The sequence below is a fragment of the Hordeum vulgare genome, chromosome 1H (genome assembly GCF_904849725.1).
Source record: "Hordeum vulgare subsp. vulgare chromosome 1H, MorexV3_pseudomolecules_assembly, whole genome shotgun sequence".
In the NCBI taxonomy this organism is placed as follows: Eukaryota; Viridiplantae; Streptophyta; class Magnoliopsida; order Poales; family Poaceae; genus Hordeum; species Hordeum vulgare.
In genome coordinates this window covers 478416805-478434103 of record NC_058518.1, presented here as the reverse complement: position 1 = coordinate 478434103, position 17299 = coordinate 478416805, and the positions used below count along the sequence as shown (strand labels likewise).

Genomic DNA, 17299 nt, shown 5'->3' with positions numbered 1-17299 from the left:
GAGGGGACTCATCACCATCAACATCTTCATCAGCACCAATTCATCTCCAAACCCTAGTTCATCTCTTGTAACCAATCTCCGTCTCGCGACTCCGATTGGTACTTGTAAGGTTGCTAGTAGTGTTAATTACTCTTTGTAGTTGATGCTAGTTGGATTACTTGGTGAAAGAGTTTATGTTCAGATCCTTGATGCTACTCATTACCTCTTTGGTCATGAATATGATTATGCTTTGTGAGTAGTTACTTTTGTTCCTAAGGACATGGGATAAGTCATGCTAACAGTAGTCATGTGAATTTGGTATTCGTTCGATATTTTGATGTGGTGTATGTTGTTTTTCCTCTAGTGGTGTTATGTGAACGTCGACTACATAAAACTTCACCATTATTTGGGCCTAGAGGAAGGCATTGGGAAGTAGTAAGTAGATGATGGGTTGCTAGAGTGACAGAAGCTTAAACCCTAGTTTATGTGTTGCTTCGTAAGGGGCTGATTTGGATCTACTAGTTTAATGCTATGGTTAGACTTTGTCTTAATTCTTCTTTCGTAGTTGCGGATGCTTGTGAGAGGGGTTAATCATAAGTGGGATGCTTGTCCAAGTAAGGGCAGTACCCAAGCGCCGATCCACCCACATATCAAACTATCAAAGTAACGAACGCGAATCATATGAACATGATGAAAACTAGCATGACAGAAATTCCCGTGTGTCCTCGGGAGCGTTTTTCCTCCTATAAGACTTTGTTCAGGCTTGTCCCTTGCTTCAAAAGGAATTGGGCCACTTTGATGCACCGTTGCTACTTTTGTTACTTGTTGCTTGCTACGAATCATCTCACCATACAATCACATGTTACCGATAATTTGAGTGCTTGCAGATATTACCTTGCTGAAAACCACTTGTCAGATCCTTCTGCTCCTCGTTGGTTTTGACACTCTTACTTATCGAAAGGACTACGATATATCCCCTATACTTGTGGGTCATCAAGCCCTCCTCTCCCCTACCCTCTTCTCTCTCTCTTCTCTCTAGATTATGAACCCTAGTTAGGATTAAACCTAGTTCGTATGAACCCTAGTTAGGATTAACCCTAGTTAGTATGAACCCTAGTTAGGATTAACCCTAGTTAGTATGAACCCTAGTTAGGATTAACCCTAGTTAGTATGAACCCTAGGTTTCAAATTAGGATAGAAATTTAGCTAGGTTTTGAAATTAGGACATAAATTTAGAGAAAAAATTTAGGACATAATTTTTACTATTTTTTTATTAGGACAAAAATTTAGGGCATAATTTGAATTGAGTTATAGGGTTCATATTTTGAAATTTAGGACAGAAATTGAGTGCTAGGTTAGTATGAACCCTAGTTAATTAGCTAGTATGAACCCTAGTTTAAAAACCCTGTTATATGCAGAATAGTTAAAACAGATTAGGTAGTATGACTCCTGTTATATGCAAATTTGAAGTGGACATGTGATATGTGGACATGTGATTTGGACACGTTATATTTGGAATTTGGACATGTGATATTTTGGACATCTCATATCTGGAATGATGGTTATGTGCAGGGTAAATGATCCGAGTGGCGTATGTTTCGCTGGAATGTTGATTCATTTTTGTTCCGATGAATTTCGAGTGTCGGCATTCCAGCAAACCATAGACCCTTATTTTTATGTCATTACTCATTTTATTATAGTTTAAGAAATAAACTAGGAGACTTAATCGTAGGAAACATGTCGAACAACAAAGAAACCAGGCCTTCTAACCACGATGCGCATGAGATGGATTATGTGGGTGAACATGACTACCCCGACTATTTGGCTGTTTAGCACTGTCAAGGTTTGCAGGGCAGCATCGGTGAGACATCGACACCGATGGCACTGGCTCCGATGGCGGCGCTGAGACCGACGGGGAAGGTACCGACAGGGAAGCTACTGGCAGGGAAGGTACCGACGCCAAAGCTGCCAATGACAAGAAGAAGCACAAGAAGCACAGGATACAAAAACCTAACAAACTCAGCATCGGACGACCGGTCATCACAAAGTTGGACCCTGGCAAGTTTGAGCCATTAGACCCGGATGAACCTCGCAAGTGCTACGAGAACCAACTCGGATGCATCCTAAGGGAAACCGCGAGCATCAACGAGGTAGAATTAATGGGTAAAAAAATTGAAACAGTTGCTCCTAATGAAGCTGCACAAGAGATTCAAGTTCCCCGAGAGGCATGATGACATAGAACACCCGTGGGATGATCCTGCCGTGAATAAGATTAACAATCATGACATGGGCATGTTAAGCAATGATTTGGCCTCCTAGAAAGAGAGGGTGAAACGATCTATTGAGCTAATGAACCCCTGTCCAAGATTCTGGAGGAAAATCCGTCACTTACGGAAGAGGAGTCCCAAAATTTCAAGGACACTTGCACTACCGAGTACACCAAAGCTAAGGCTGAGAAATTCAAGGCGCTTCAGCGAAAGAACACGGGGAACCAACACCCTGGAAGCCGTGGCTACCTTAGCAAAAGGCCCACATGGGCTAAGGAGGACGCGGAACGTGAAGCCGCGGGTCTCCTAGACCCTTTCGCAAAGTTTGCCGCCCCCTTGGAGCGTGACTTCATCAGGGCCCGCTACAAGTGGGACAGGGTAAAGAAGGTTTTTTACACGGACTCGGTCACGAGGAGATTGCAAAGAATCCTGGTAACTTTTCTTTTACCACACCTTACATTTAGCTTCTGATCAAGTCATACTACACATTCATAAACGGTTCACGTTCCTTTTCCAGGAGAGGCAACACAGGCTTGCAGCTGAAAGTGAGTCTTCGTCGATGAGGCCCAAGTGGGACACCCCTCTCAACTGGGCCTTGAACGAACTGAAGGGACTCCCTTTGGACCAGCAGCCGCAATATGACGTGTGCACGACACCGGAGACGGCGCCACGTGTAAGGCCCATATGCCAAGAAGCAGAAAAAGAAGTTTAGTCAGGCGGACATCGACGAGAAGGTTAAGCTTGCGTTCGAGAAGAAAGAAGCTTAGGATGCGAGAAAAGCGGCTCAGGAGAAAAATGAGTTGGTCCAACAGGCAATTGTTGCAGCTGTAGATGCGTGCAGAAATGATTTCTCTACTAACTTGGTCCCGGATATCATCAACTTGACCAATGAGAATCCAAACAAGATGACGCAAGATTTTCCCATGCCCAGCTTCGTCGGGAGCAACTCGATGAACATGACAACCACAACATCACCTGCTCTCGCAACCGCGCCTGCTCCCGCTCCCGCACCCGCACCCGCTCATAGCAGACCGTGCTCTGTCTCTGGCGTGCTAGGCGGGCCTTCGTCTTTGGCTGGGCTCGACGCCCTCACGATAATTACATGTCGCACCAACATATATCTAGAATATTCCCTTTTTTTGCCTTTCGGATGTTTTACGCCGCAGACATGTCTTTGCAGGCCAACGAAACCCCGTGCACCGTACTCTACTTGATCAAAGGCGAGAAGGTGGACGTGGGAAAGGCAGTGATAACGAAGCCCTTGGAACTCTTGTTCCACGGCCAACCGATCCCCGTTGGCCACTTCAGGGTTAACTTGTCGAGTGTGAAATCGGGCCACAAGGATTTTCCACCTCCAGTACGGCTCGGGGAGAGGGCGACATGACCCCGATGTGGCTTGGAAACTGCAAGGGTTGGATGCTGCTATGGCCGAAGAATCTTCTTCGTTTGGAGGCGGTCAAGGGCACACCACTAACCACACATCAGCCAGAAGGTATGAACACCACCACCCCGTCTATGCAAATAGCAGCGCTTGTAGTACCTGGTGAGAGCATCGAACGACGCGAGGAAGGGGGGCCAATAGTGAATGATGTAGTCGCCCCCGTAGAACGAAGATTGGATGATAAGATGGACAAGAATGTCCCTCTTAGGTTACTCAATTCATCTGGCTATGACGACGATGTAGAATTGATGGGTCGGCCATATGATGACTCGGGTTATCAGCATGCTGATGAGGAGATGGATGATGTGCCCGAGCAGGAACGTCCTAGCAAGGTTGATTGCAAGAAGTCTCTTCTCTTCATGCAATCCTCACGGGACACGCCTGAAGATGCCGCCTCAACATAGGCTCAACTAGCCAAGGGTCGTACAGTGCTTAGCCCAACAACACTAGGGCAGGGGTAAAGGAAGGGTGTGGAAGGTCAGCCCCAGAAAAAAGAGAGGAAGAGACCGTTGAAGAAAGGCTCTGCTGCCTACAAACAAACCAGAGCACACAAGAGCCAGACGACGGATTTTGAAGAGGGTGTACCCGTCAAAGATGCGGCCATGTTCCATGTCGCGGGCGAGCCGATCCTACCGTCGAAACCGCTGGAGGCATATCAAGGGATCTCAGGAGACTGGACGACCATGTGATGACGACTGAGATAAGCCTACTGGCTCGAAGGATCGAGGATATCCGACATACGCGGTTCATGTGCGTGAGGGGAAGTGCTACTTATGGGTGTGATCCAAAGATGTGTTGATGACCTCTTTCCTTGGTTGAACCGTCTTATGTTGAAAGATTTTTTCAATAGGTCTTATGTTCTCACATCTTACCATACATAATTACATGTCACTTTTTTTCTCTGCGATCATTATTTTGCACATTATTTCAATTCGTAAAATGGGTTCAAGCCGACTTTCTACCGACCAGAATACCATAATAAACACATCACACATACTATGCAAACTCTTTTAAATTGGATTCTACCATGTGCACGATAGAGCGAAACTCGTGGCGCGACCTACCATGATCGTGATCATAAAGCGATGTATCCTCATGCGGATTGTGTCGGATGGCTAGCGCATCCGTGCTACACCGCACGCTCATTTACACCGGAACGTCATTTCCATTTCATAAACAACCTAAAGAACAAACAACTTTAGTATTACATATGCTTTATACCGTGATTCGCGACGACTACACTCATTCATCACAAGAAAAGAAAAGAGAGAAAAGGAAGAACCTCTTTTTTTTAAAGAAAAAGCAGAAGAAGAGGAAGAACCTCAAGGACCAGACACATGGGAAAACAATTTCCAAAACAAGCATGGTAAAAATATAAAATATAATAAAATAAAGAAAGAAAACAATCGCCAACCCAAAGACGAATCGACCCCCACTCCCAATCGCCGCAACCGCACCACCAGCGCTGCCCTGATCGGCACCGATGGCGGGCGATCCCACCGGCGGCGGCGGAGGCGGCGGCGGTGGCTCCGCGGCGGGCAAGGGTCCCCGCTCGTCGACGCGCCACCAGCAGTTCCGCGACCGCGCCAAGACCCGCGTGGACGACCTCCAGGAGATCTTCTCCGGCCTCCAGTCCGCCCGCAAGGAGAGCCGCTCCGCAGACGCCGCCGTCCTCGAGGAGCAGGTCCACCAGATGCTCCGAGAGTGGCGGGACGAGCTCAGCGTCGCCTCCCCCGCCTCCTCCCTCCAGGTGCCCCCACAAACCCTAGCCTTCCCTCCCCTTGCGTGTTCAGGATTTGCTGTCTCTGACTCGGTGGTCTCGCGGCGCGTCCCAGAACTCGCTGGGGAACAACCAGGGTGCCGCGGATCCGCCGTCGGAGACGCTGCGGCTGCTGCAGCTGGCGATTGAGGAGGAGGACGACGCCACCAGCAAGCTGGCGCAGCCGATGCAGCCCTCCCGGCAGGACGATCATCACAATCTCAACCCCGGACTGCAAGTACATGGGGGGAATGTAGATGGCGGCGCCCAAGCGTCGCAGCAGTCACTGGGTCATGGAATGCAGGGAGATTGTGGGGGAGAAGTGACTGATGTTGCTAATGCATTGTTCAGCGATCAGGTACCACAGTGCGCTTGATGTATCCCTTTTTTATGGTCCAATATTGGAATGGGTTTTTGTGTGCCACCATCAGTCATGTGGATGAACCTGTGTGTTAGACTACTAGGACTTTCTTACTGACTAAATGTGTATTGTTAGTGGGGGTCAATCCTTGCCTAGTTTCCAGTTAGCTCCGTCATGGACTGAAGCATTCCGATGTGCCGTGTGATGCTTCAAAGCATGAAAATTTATTGTAGTGTAGCCCACAGTAACAAGTAAACGTTTGGTGAGGAGTTTTGTGCCAGCAGATAGTCAGATACGGTTTCTTTATTCATAACGGTTCGGGGACTTTGGACAAAGCAGGACATTTGATATTTTTATCAAGTTATGGTTAATTATTTAAAAAAATATTAATTGTAATTCTATATGTATGTGTACTTGCAGTACATGTGACGATCTTGTTCATTTTTTCCTGTACCGCTACATTTTGGTAGCACTCTTGCTCTTTGTTGTTTTGGACAATACAATCCGGTTATTGGTTTTGTCCGCCACTTGTTTTGTTAGAAAAAGCTAAGTGCTTGTATGTGCAGCTCTCACCATAACCCCATAGGCCCACACCTTCATATGAGATAACGTCAAGTTCATCCTCCTGTTCATTCGCTAGTAGCAGCCCTCGCGTCCGCGCTCGTGGCGGTTGAGCACCCGCGTCGGCGCCGTCCCAATCTACCAGCTCCGACCTCCCCTGCTTCCTTCGAGTGCAGATCAAAGACCCCCTCAGCCTCCTCTCCCCCCTCCCTACAGAAGCCTCCACACCATGGCATCCCTCCCACACACTCGGCCTGTGTCTGCGGCAACACCAGCGGAGGCTGTCGCCACCTTCGGGCCAGGCGCCGGCTCCACGACCCCAGCGCCGCCACCGCCTTCCGCTGCCGCCGTGCTCGCCGCGGCTGCCCTTGCCTCCCGCAGGGCCGCCCCTGCCGCCGCCGGCCGGTTCTCCCGATCTGGACACCCCTCAGCATCCTCATCCGCTCCTCGGTCCGTTTTGGATCAGGAGCAGCCTTCTCTGGGCCGTCTTGTCCTAGTTGGCGGAGGCTGCATGGAGGTGCCACCAGCAAAGCCGGCTGCTCCAGCTCTACCGGTCGCTTCTGCCGCGGCAACTGGGGTGAGCTCTGATGAGGATGAAGATATGGGGATGGAGTTGTAGAAGCTGCTGGCCTTGGCGAATGGCCCCCTTTTCGGTGCAGTCGAGCTTAGCCGCCGGCCACACTCTATGTTGTGGGCTTTCGCTGTTGATGAAGACGATGAGGTGCTGGCACCCCAGACGCCGCCAGCTGCCACCAAGGCCATCAACCCCGACTTTGCCGAGGTGTGCGTGAGGCATGGACCAGACACAAGAGGGGGATATCAGGAGGTGCTGCCGCGGCGCGGTTCGCGGCATTCGGCATCGCCGGCCCTGACATTGGTTGCTCGCCCCATTCCTAGGTGGCTCATGGCAAATGTTGCAGATGCCTTGCTCCTGGGCATCGTGCGGCTGTTTGCAGAGATCCCCTTCGGCGCTCCCGCTGTTTTGCGAACGGTCATCTTGCGTGTGGGTGCCGCAACCCCTGGCATCCACTCAGCTCGCTTGCATGCCTTGTCATGCCACGCCACAACATGGAACATCATCAAGCTCCGATTTGTTGTGAAGGTCCGATGAAGTCCACGCTCCCCTCCGAGGGGCTTTGTCATGGGTCTTGCGCGTCTGTCGTTTCTGGTACCACTGGCTCAGCTGCCTCGTCTAATATGGATCTATGCTCCACTCTAGCAGATCAGTCCAAGCTGTTGCAAGTCTTGTTGGCACGTGTTGGGAGCTTTCTGGAGCAGGCGGAGGATACTTTGGTCAAGCTCTCCCTCGGGCCAACTCCATTGGCAACTGTTCTGACACCGTGTTCTCATGTTGTTTCGTGTGTTGGTTCCACGGAAGACATGAGGACAGAGCTCTTCGGTTGTTTATCCCCTCTGTTGGGGTCAGTTCTTCGTCATTGTCTGCCTTGCCCCTTGTGTCGACTACTGCTGTGGGCGAGGCCATCGCCATGGTCGGCGCCCCATTGTTGCAGATCATGCCCGAGCTTCAACAACTATGTGTGAGACCTGCTTCTCCTTGTGGAGCATATGGAGGTCGATTCGTTGGCGATCTCGTGTGAGGGTCATGATTCACCTATGTCATGTGAGCAACTGGAGGTGCCTGAGTCAATCGTGTCAGTGGTTCCCGTGGGCGATGTTGTCGTGTCGGTGGTTTCTATGGCTGATGATGTTGATGCGGTCGGTATGTTGGCGCCTGACCTTTTGGAGCCCAGCCGGCCGCTCGCCTCTGTGGACCATGAAGGTTCTGATGTTGCGGTCACCCACTCGCACGTGACCATTGGGAAGGTGGTATCTGTGCGTGACAAGGTCGATGAGATTCTCTTCGAGTTAGAGGTTCACAGCTTACTCAAGCGTTTGGAGGCGGTTTGTCCTGGATCTGGCAAGACGATTGTGGAAGAGGCTCTCATCAAGAGCAAAAGTAAGACGAATGGTGGTGCGGGGAAGGCGTCTGCAGCTGCTTGATGGATGATCATCAGTCTCTTCGGTTTGACTTGTCTCTGTGGTCTTGGTGGTGCTCGTGGATTTCGGCAGAGGTACTCCCGTTGGTTATTTGTTTGTGATGTAGCCGTGTGGAGGTTGGTGGTCGTTATGTGTTGGGTATGATTGTCGGGCTGATTGTGTGCTTATGGGGTTTCATGTTATGTGAGTAGTCCTCATGTGGTAGGTTTGTATCGGTTTTCGCCCGGTTTTCCATTAATTAACTGGGCAACTCTCTTCTGCTTAATTAATCGATAAGGCAAATCTTTTGCCTCCGTTTCGAAAAAAAAAAGTTCTTTTGACTTTGAGTGTCCGATACTGGACTGGTGCGCTTCAGTATGCCGTCGCCAGCATAGAGAAATGTGTTTTCTATGATGAGTAACGTGTTACAGCATTATTTTTCTAACCATCTGAGAAGCACAGGTCACAATAGTACAGTTTATTCATTGGCTAACCCAATTATAAATGGGAACTAATGATGATCTTCCTATAAGTTTAGATGGTGAGGCCTTGCTTGATGATTTTATATCTCCGGTGAAACAAGATTCGATAGTTGTGCAAAGGTTTTGAGTTTTTGGTCCAAACTGGCCCTGTTGAATTTTAGTTTCTCAATTTTCCTCCTTTATTTGATTTCTCTTATGTACCTTTTGGTATGGTATAAAAACACGTCTACGTTTGATGGTGCTTTTGTGGTCCTGCTTTTCTTTATTCTTTACAATAGCGTGCCTGCAAAATTGTTGAATCAATCAAAGTGCGCGTCAATATGCGCATGTATGCTGTTGTTTCTTGTCAGTACGTAACGTCTGTCTGGTGATTGTAGCTTACCTTTTCATGTTTTTTTCTACTCATAACTTTAATGAGATTTTGTTGTGCCTTTTGATTGCAGATGTACTATATAGACCATGAACTCAGTATTGATGATTTTCTTCATGGGTCAAACCCAGATGGCCTCAATAACCTGCAAGGGACTGGTCAGCCGGAACATCAACAGTTCAATCTGCAACATTCTAGTAATTCATATGCTGATGCAAATAACTCTGTGCAAAGTACTGGAGATGTTTTTTTCCACATGTCAGACTTGCTCACAACAGTCTGCCCGTCACCTTCTCAATATTTGGGGCCAAAATGTGCACTCTGGGATTGTGGTCGACCTGTGCGAGGATCAGAAGAATGTCAAGACTACTGCAACCCGTATCATGCTGGTTTGGCTTTGAATGATGATGGTCTTCTAGGGACAAGGCCTGTGATGCGACCAAGGGGTATTGATTTGAAAGACGGGCCCCTATTTGATGCTCTTTGTGCAAAAGTCCAAGGAAAAAATGTTGGTATTCCTGTCTGTGAAGGGGCTGCAACGTCAAAATCACCTTGGAATGCACCTGGTACGTTTGGTTATTAATTGTTAGCCTTTTAGGTGAACACCGGTATCAGCAAATTCTTGTTCTAATTGTTGGTTCCCTGCTGTTGTTGCAGAACTTTTTGATCTTTCTCTTCTTGAGGGTGAATCTCTTAGGGAATGGTTATTCTTTGACAGACCAAGAAGGGCATTTGAGAGTGGCAACCGCAAGCAAAGGTCATTGCCAGATTACAACGGCCGTGGATGGCATGAATCAAGGAAGCAAGTGATGAAGGACTTTGGGGGTCTGAAGAAATCGTATTACATGGACCCACAACCATCCAGCACCTATGAGTGGCACCTTTTTGAATATGAGATCAATGATTCTAACACTCTGGCCTTGTACCGGCTTGAGTTCAAGGCTTCTGATGCTAAAAGGAGTGTTAAATCAAAACTGGGCAGCAGTTCACTCAACGAAATCCAGCAACAAATGGTCAAGCTTAGTGCAAACAGTCCGGTGGACAGCAAGCGGGGTGCTAGGAGCAAGACAAAGGCTAGTCAAAAGGACACCACTGTGAACACATATCCAGCTCTCAAGGCCACCAATCAAGCGGGTGCTTCAAATGCTTATGAAACAGTGCCCCTCAACATCCCCAACCAGGCCAATGCTTCCAATGCTTATCAAACAGTGGCTCCCAACATTCCCAATCAGGACAGCACCTCGAATGCCTATGAAGATTCATCACAGGTGGACCCAATGTCATTTCTTAATGACAACGTCGTCTATGGACCTCATCTTCCATATGGTTACCCCGACGGAAAAGGCGACTTCTACTGGAACCCCACTAGCGGCACCTGAAGATGCGATATGCCAAGCTCATGCGCTCAGACAAATTGTAACACATCAACTAAAATTTGGGGCTCAACACTCTGGCCCTGCAGTTTTTCTCAAGTGTAGGCATCTTGGATAGATACCATGTTTGATATGCTGTACTTCTGACTGTAAAATATAGTCCGGTTCTTGCCTATCAGAGCCGAGTTAGAGTATCTAGGGCATCTGTTCTTCAGAAGCTGATGCGGCTGGACCGTAGCAGCGGAGGATTCACAAATTCAGTGGGATCTGTTCTTCCCCCTTTTTCCCCCTTACATGTGTATATATGCTGAGAGTGGTCGAGGATTCATATGATTTGCGGAATCCCAGGTTCACTTGCGTTTCAGATGCAATATTGGTTACAGGTCCAATCATTTCAGGCACCAATGTAGCCTTCTCTGAAGATTGTAACTAACAGCTGATGCTACACCAATGTAGCCTTCTCTGAAGATTGTAACTAACAGCTGATGCTACTTATCCGATCGAAAGGAATAAATGTTAGCCTGTGCTTTCAACTGGAATTTGTTCTTTTTCCCTTTTGGCAACGTCTCACACAGGAAGAGCACATCAACTTTTTTCGTACGAAATCTCATTGCAGATAAAAAAGACAAGCACCGACTGAAATCTTCTCAACGCAAGGCATGATGGAGTCAACATGATGGGTAAATCTGAACCGAAGTAGCAGGTTTTCTCACCTACGAAGCACAATGGCCATGATAATAACATGGCAAGTGTAACAAACCCTAAATTCCAACAAAGAGAAAGAAGCAAACTAGTATCGTAGACAAATCCGTCGACGACAAGACTTATAGACTCGCGATGTTTTCTCCTCCACCTCACAAAAATTGTACCTAGGAGCTCTCTGCCCTCCCACATTTCAGGTCTCTTCCTTCACAAGCTGCTGCGGTTTTTCGCTCAGACGGGGGTGTGCTTCAGAGCGGGCAGGGTGGGACTTCGAGCGTCGCGCCGGCTTGGATCTGGCCCCACCCGATGAGGCGCCAGTGCTTCTCGACACGGCGGCTCAGGGCCACCTTCTCACCCTTGCTGGTGCAGACGGGCGCGGTGAGCTGGAGCTTGGCGAGATCGTTCTTCACGGCAACCACGCGGGCGCCAGTGGACATGGATCCGATGTTAAGCATCAGGATCTCGCCCTTGGTGAGCTTGGAGACCTTCCCTGCCTTCTCTGTGCCCTTTGTTCTCACACCCAGCAGCCTTCGGAGAAGGAAGAAGTTGATCTGCAAAAGCAATGTACAGGGATTGTCATTAACAGCTATCACTGCTTGGCTGGAGTCATGAAGCTACAAAGATCTGACAAACCTCCAGCTCCACGAAAACATCGGGAAGCGACCCGATTTCTCCTAGAACCTGGCCAACCAGCCTGTCGGCACGAGTCAAAGTTGGATCCATGGTGGTTCCCACACCGATAAGCCCTCCTGGCACAGCAAATTGGAGTTCATTCTGCTCAGCATAGAGCGAGACAATCCTTGAATAGATTGGGGTGCATTTGATGTTGCCACTCTCATCCTTCATGACAATGCCAGGGCGAACTTCAATATTCTGGTTCACCCTGAGGACTCCCTGTAAATAAGAATCAACATTCAGTTTATATTTACCGCAAGAAAAAGCCTTAACACTCATGAACTTATTCTGTTCCAGGACTGAGATCTACATACCCTGAGGATACTTCCACCTGCTACCCCACCCCTAATTTCATCAACCTCTGAACCAGGCTTGTTGACATCAAAGGAGCGAATAACAATCATGTTGGGAGGTGAAGTGAAGTTCCTTTCCGGAATGGGGATTTTCTTAATAATATATTCACAGATCACATCAATGTTGTACTTCAGCTGGGCAGATATTGGCACCACAGGAGCACCTTCAGCTATCGTGCCCTGCACAGATGGTAGTAAAAAAGATCAAACCATGAAAGAGAAGACATGTATTTATAACACGAGCAATAACAAACAGTAGTGACCTGGATAAACTTTTGGATTGCTTCATGCTGGTTCATTGCTGCACTTTCCTGGATAAGATCAATCTTATTCTGCAAAATAATGAGATGCTGGAGACGCATGATTTCAACAGCTGCAAGATGCTCAGACGTCTGGGGTTGTGGGCAGCTTTCATTTGCTGCTATCAAAAGCAAGGCTCCATCCATGATAGCTGCTCCATTAAGCATTGTAGCCATGAGAATGTCGTGGCCCTGTTCAACAAGATAGATATTGTAAATACATATAACATTTACGTAATATCATATTCAAGTTCAACTAACGAAAATAATATCTAATGACCCATGGGAGAACTCTGATGACTTCCCAATTCATACAACAATTCAGCTGAATAATCGGAGAGACAATTATTAGTGTAAATAGCCATTATCATCTATGGTGATGCGAGAGAAACCCCAGGATCATAATTGACAGCAAATTAAACTGTAGGGTGCAAAACGTTACTACCTCTGTACCAAAATATAAGATGTTTTTGCAGTTTAATTTAAACTGTAAAACGTTTTATATTTTGGTACGGAGGGAGTACTAATCACTTGGATAGGGCAAGAAATGGTCAGGCTATGTACTTAAGCATTCATGTACTAGATCTGTATAAGGGGACATTCATAACAGCAAAAGGGTAGAGCTTCGTCATACCGGGCAATCAACAAAGGAAACATGTCTCAGGAGCTTCATCCTAGTGTTTTCAAACCCAGGAACATCACAGGCAGGAGTATCTTCTTTTCCGCTTCCATAAGCCCTTCATATAATTGAATTAAAGTCAAATACAAGAGCTTAAAGGCTTGTAAATAATCATACATTAAATAATTTCTGAAGATCAAGTTTGAGATTTCAATCATGAGTTCTACCTTGTATTCACTAGAAAATAATCATGTGAACATACAAGTTTAATAATTTATAGGAGTATAGAACAGTGCCCCCTGAAGTTCTTTGCTCTAAATTGCAAAGAGGCTGATAGTCATAGAAGCTAATGATGTAAAAAAGATAAGAAATTTAGCATACTTGTAACACATTGGTCGTGGGCATCTGTCATCCTCACATTTGTAGATTTTTGCATTAGCGTAGCCCAGCTTGATAGTGATGTTACGTTCAAGCTCATTCTTGAAGCGAACAGTCTATAAATAACAAAGAAATCAGAAAATAATTAATAGTACTAAAGAAATTCCATATGAACAGAATGTGCACATCAATGTCCATTAGTTACTAAATCATTCTAGAAATTATTGTAAAAAAACAAGGCAAAGAAGCATGAACTACAGCAGTGCCACTACCTGAGCCGAGAAACTAGAGCACTTGCATTTTTAATACTCCCTCCATTTTTGTATACAAGGCCACTATCAAAATTACTATTTGCAACTATACAAGGCCACTAACACCAATCGAAGTAAAATTAGTGAGGTTTGCCTCATACTAGCAACTGAGAATATTAATAAACCTTGGATGCATGTAGAAGTGAGAAGGTTGGTTTGCATGCACGGCATTAATCAAACAACGAGGAGTGAGAGAGTTGTCTAGTTTTGCGTTGGAGAGAAAAACACACATTAATTAACACCGAAAGCAACTAGCTTGCAACATTAGCTTAAGTAGCCATTAATTCCTACCTTGGTACCTGTAATATGAGTTTGTGGCCTTGTATACAAAAATGGAGGGAGTACTACTAATATCAAATGAATTCCTAGACCAAACTTTTATCAATCAGGTTTGGAGAAATCTGCAGTGCATTCCTGCTAGTGCTATGTGTGGTTTACTCGTTTAAATACCAAAAAGTAATATAAGCATGACATATTTGAGTAATATGGCAAACTCAGAAGAGTACTGATAAATGTGATAAGTATTTAACAGGCGTATGCATACTGGAAAGAAAACATGGCTACAAAATGAATGATACCTGAACTCCGGATATAGCTTTCACAACAGTAGACTTTCCATGTGCCACGTGACCAATTGTACCTGAGGGGTAACATAAATATCGCAAATATTATGTCTCCGCATAGAGTAAAAAATAGAGATAAAAAAACAAGAGCAAGTAATGGTTCACAACTCAAAACTGCAAACAAGATAACTTGTTATACCTAATGGAAACTTTGCTCCATCAAAGCTCCCTGGCGTTAAGAGTTCCAATGGCATTTTCCAAAAATGTGTATTTTGCAGAGATATTTAATTATTCTTAAATAAAAGAAGCGCCATGTCATCACTCAAGGCAACAAATGCTCCATCACATTATCATAAAACAAATCATATTGCTTTCCCCATGCAGTCACAAAAGGATTAACCACAACAAAAAGCAACAGGTCAGACTTCAGTATGGTGGTCAAAGCTTAAACAGGTGCATAAAGAGAATAGACAATGGTTCCGACATGTAACTACCTATGTATCAGAGGAAAGATCCAACATGTAACTATCTAGGTATCAGAAAAATAAGGAACATCATGCAAAAGAAACTCCACTGCGAATAATATATGTAAAATAAGCATCACCAGCAAACATATGACGGTAAATAGGAGCCATTCCACAGTGAATTGCATCACACTAAAAGTTGAGAGCTCATTAGCTAACGAGGGACAATCCACATAGCTTGTAATGTTGTACACCTATAAAATTCTCCACACTGATAATTACTCCCTCCGTTCCTAAATATAAGTTTTTTCAGAGATTCCACTACAGACTACACACGGAGCAAAATGAGTGAATCCACACTCTAAAGTATGTCTATACACATCCGTATATAGTCCCTAGTGGAATCTCTAAAAGGACATATATTTAGGAATGGAGGAAGTACTTGACATTAAACATCGCCAAAAGGATAGTAACAGTACCAATGTTGATCGTAGCTTGGCGCGAGATAACTTCGGGTGACAACGGGTGGAGCTTGGTGACATCAAGCTTGGTTAGGTCCTGCTCCATCAATCCTCGGCGTGCCATGATTGAAACTGAAAAAAAAACGATGCACAGGGTTATCGCCTCTACTCCTGTTCACTGACTCAAAAGACCAACTGCATGGAAATAGAACACGTGCTACCTCCACCTACGATGGCCATCTTAAGCTACCGTGAGAAGAGGGGTTTCTACTTTCGATGCAACAGCGAGGGCACCTACGCAGTCGGAACTGTGACAATACACTGATCCAAGAGGACAACCAGAGCCTAAAATCTGCCGAATTCTTCACTCTACATCGTCCAGCCTAGGACTCCAAAACGAATTGCTAATCCGAGGTCACAGCAGCCACTGTACACGACGTAGAAAGCACATCAAGCAGCCGAACTGGTAGCAGCGGCAGCAAATTCACACTAGCAGCAGCATTTTACTTTGACAGTGCCAACAAATTCGCACTGAGCACTGACAGTAGCATACACAATTATTCCACTCGCAGCCACCGATCGAAACTAGCGAATCACACTAGAGCAATAGAGGACACAGAGAGATGAGGAGAGGAGTGGAGGCGAGACGAGAAGAGAGAGCAGAGGAGCTCACCGGCGTGCGGAGGGGAGCGCGGGGCTGGGTTGGGGGACGGCGGCGTCCGGCGGTGAGGGACGAGGCGGGGTCGGGGTCGGGGTCGGGGTCGGGGTCGGGCTCGAGCGGCGAGGGGTGTGGGGGCGGAGTTGGAGGAGACAGCCGGCGGCGCCCTTGGGTGGGGTGGGGGAAAACCTAAACAGAGGAGCGAGCGCGAGAGAGGGGGGAGAGAGAGAGAGAGAGAGAGAGAGGATGATGCGAGTTTCGGCTCGGTGGCAAGCTCGTCGTAATTATGTGTTTGGATAGGGGCGGAGTCATCACACGAAACGTTTTTTTGCTTGCTCAGCTAACGGGCCGGCTACGCTACGAGCAATTTGATTTTTGTTACAGCTCGCTTGGCTCCTCTGATTTCATTTCATTTGGCTGAAATGAAATGAAGTGAAATCCCAAATCCAAATTTCATGTTTGGTCGTCACTAGGATTTTGAGGTCAAATTTCATTTCATTTGGCTGAAATGAAATGAAGTGAAATCCCAAATTCAAATTTCATGTTTGGTCGTCACTATGATTTTGAGGTCAAATATGTAGCAGGACCAAAACCAACATGAAACCGTACCGACGCCATCATCGACAACTTGTTTTTCACACATAGCAATGTTTTGCATGAAACCGAACCATGCCGACACATAGAACTTCAACATGAGACTTTGTAAGAATTTAACCAGACTTGTAAGAAAGTTAATCTTTGCAATACAACAAACGTTCACAACAACATCAAATGATCATAATCTAGCCAAGGTTACATAAAAACTGAATCTTTGCATTATTAGCACCACCCAAGAAAGATTTTCATTGCTCGAGGGTCTTCATTTTTTTGTTTTGTTCGTTCAACATCACACTTCATCCACTATTTGATGCCAGTCTAGAAGGCAAATCAAAGTGTCACACGATAAGCTTTAACTTGCAGCAATCTTTACGAAGGGTAAAAAGAGTCAACTTGATATAGAAATTGCTCAAAGGATAACTTGCACTTCATTTGCACAATTATCTTGAATCAAAAGGTAACAGCGAAATACCATCAACACTCGAGAAAGTTAACTAGACTGAAACTAAGTCGATAAGAGACTCCATATTAAAACAGATATCTAGTTGATATATTCTAGACTATTAATGCACTTCTTGACTGAAGAGAAAAAAGACATGGCAGAACAAGTTGTTGCCTCTCCTAACTGATCACGGAACAAGCAACATAC

At 46.2% G+C, this 17299-nt stretch overlaps 2 protein-coding genes across 2 annotated transcripts; one reads left to right on the top strand and one right to left on the bottom strand.

Moving 5' to 3' along the window:
- Positions 1 to 5108: 5108 nt before the first annotated feature.
- LOC123447151 (transcription factor VOZ1-like) lies at positions 5109 to 11109 on the top strand. Its single transcript, XM_045123734.1, has 4 exons — positions 5109 to 5437; positions 5523 to 5804; positions 9271 to 9763; positions 9855 to 11109. Exons 1-4 carry the CDS (start codon positions 5171 to 5173, stop codon positions 10574 to 10576), a joined length of 1764 nt encoding a protein of 587 aa, XP_044979669.1. The 5' UTR covers positions 5109 to 5170; the 3' UTR covers positions 10577 to 11109.
- A 121-nt stretch (positions 11110 to 11230) lies between these two features.
- On the bottom strand, positions 11231 to 16297 carry LOC123447161 (eukaryotic translation initiation factor 2 subunit gamma-like). Its single transcript, XM_045123745.1, has 9 exons — positions 16069 to 16297; positions 15414 to 15527; positions 14486 to 14547; positions 13600 to 13712; positions 13234 to 13336; positions 12564 to 12791; positions 12262 to 12480; positions 11906 to 12166; positions 11231 to 11823 (listed from the first exon to the last, which is right to left on the bottom strand). Exons 2-9 carry the CDS (start codon positions 15517 to 15519, stop codon positions 11521 to 11523), a joined length of 1395 nt encoding a protein of 464 aa, XP_044979680.1. The 5' UTR covers positions 15520 to 15527; positions 16069 to 16297; the 3' UTR covers positions 11231 to 11520.
- Positions 16298 to 17299: the final 1002 nt, after the last annotated feature.